General features: G+C 32.1%; 1 protein-coding gene across 1 annotated transcript in view; it reads left to right on the top strand.

Annotated features, from left to right (window-relative positions):
* LOC119585644 (arginine-hydroxylase NDUFAF5, mitochondrial-like) overlaps positions 1 to 1,080 on the top strand; it is a gene marked incomplete in the record, with an annotated part of 5,115 nt that extends 4,035 nt beyond the window's left edge. Inside the window, 3 exon segments of the mRNA XM_037934318.1 lie at positions 222 to 366; positions 533 to 612; positions 907 to 1,080. Of these exon segments, the coding sequence (XP_037790246.1) occupies positions 222 to 366; positions 533 to 612; positions 907 to 1,053 (372 nt within the window).
* Positions 1,081 to 1,089: the final 9 nt, after the last annotated feature.

The raw sequence follows: 1,089 nt of genomic DNA, 5'->3' as shown, positions 1-1,089 counted from the left end.
ATTTTTGGTATCAGTGAAAATGTATAAAATGTGAACAAAATATTGGGTACGAGTGTAGCATTATGAATGTTTTGCAGTACTGCTGCTTGTTCACACTAATGTTAAAAAAGGAGTGCTAAAATTTATTGATATCAATGTACTTTTAGATTTTGAATACATAGGATATCTTTCTGAATGAATAACTTTAGTTTATAACATTTATATGCAAAACTTTTTTTTAGGACACAGATGAGATTTCTGTTGGTTTCCCATCCATGTTTGAACTGATGTGGGACCTTCAAGGAATGGCAGAAAATAATGCTGGTATCAATCGTAAACCCCATCTCCACAGGGACACACTGCTTGCTGCTAGTGCCATTTATCAAGGTAGTTTTTAATTTTTTTAAGTTTTTATTCTTTATCCTTTAGACTTCAGTTATTCCATTTATTGAAAGAAAGAAAAGTGAACCGTGAGTAGGAAACGAATGATAATAAAGCAGTTCAATTTGGTTATATTTTCATTTCCAGTTTTTATTCCCTCTTTTTTTTCTAGAAATGTATGGGAATGAAAATGGGATTCCAGCAACATTCCAGATTATTTATATGATCGGATGGAAGCCAGATCCAAAACAGGTATGATGGACAAAATATACTTCTTAAATCCACCACAAAAGATCATATCATCAATTTAAACATTTGAACAAATATTAAAGTGATGTAATTAACGGTTTGGATGATAATTTTCTGTAATATATGAGTGTAGTTCTTTACTTACTTTAGTTACTGTAAGATAGAATGATTTTAATCTGAAAATTGTCTTGGGAATTTTGCTTTCATTCAGGGTTTTGCATTATATGCCAATTTTTAAATAAAAAAAGCTTAATACTCATTATACCTTTTCATATATTTTTTGAACTCCCACCTCAGATGGGCACCCAAGCTGAGCGAGGCAGTGGTCAAGTTTCTCTCAAGGACTTGCACAAGTTGGATGACATGATCCGAGATGCAGGAATGGAGGGCAGAATTAAGTTCATGCAAGACATGACTTCAGATGACAAAGACAAGAAAGATTAAATTACCCAATCTAAGAAAAAAAATGCTAATGCTTAA

Source organism: Penaeus monodon, chromosome 20 (assembly GCF_015228065.2).
Source record: "Penaeus monodon isolate SGIC_2016 chromosome 20, NSTDA_Pmon_1, whole genome shotgun sequence".
In the NCBI taxonomy this organism is placed as follows: Eukaryota; Metazoa; Arthropoda; class Malacostraca; order Decapoda; family Penaeidae; genus Penaeus; species Penaeus monodon.
This window is presented reverse-complemented; position numbering and strand designations above follow the sequence as displayed.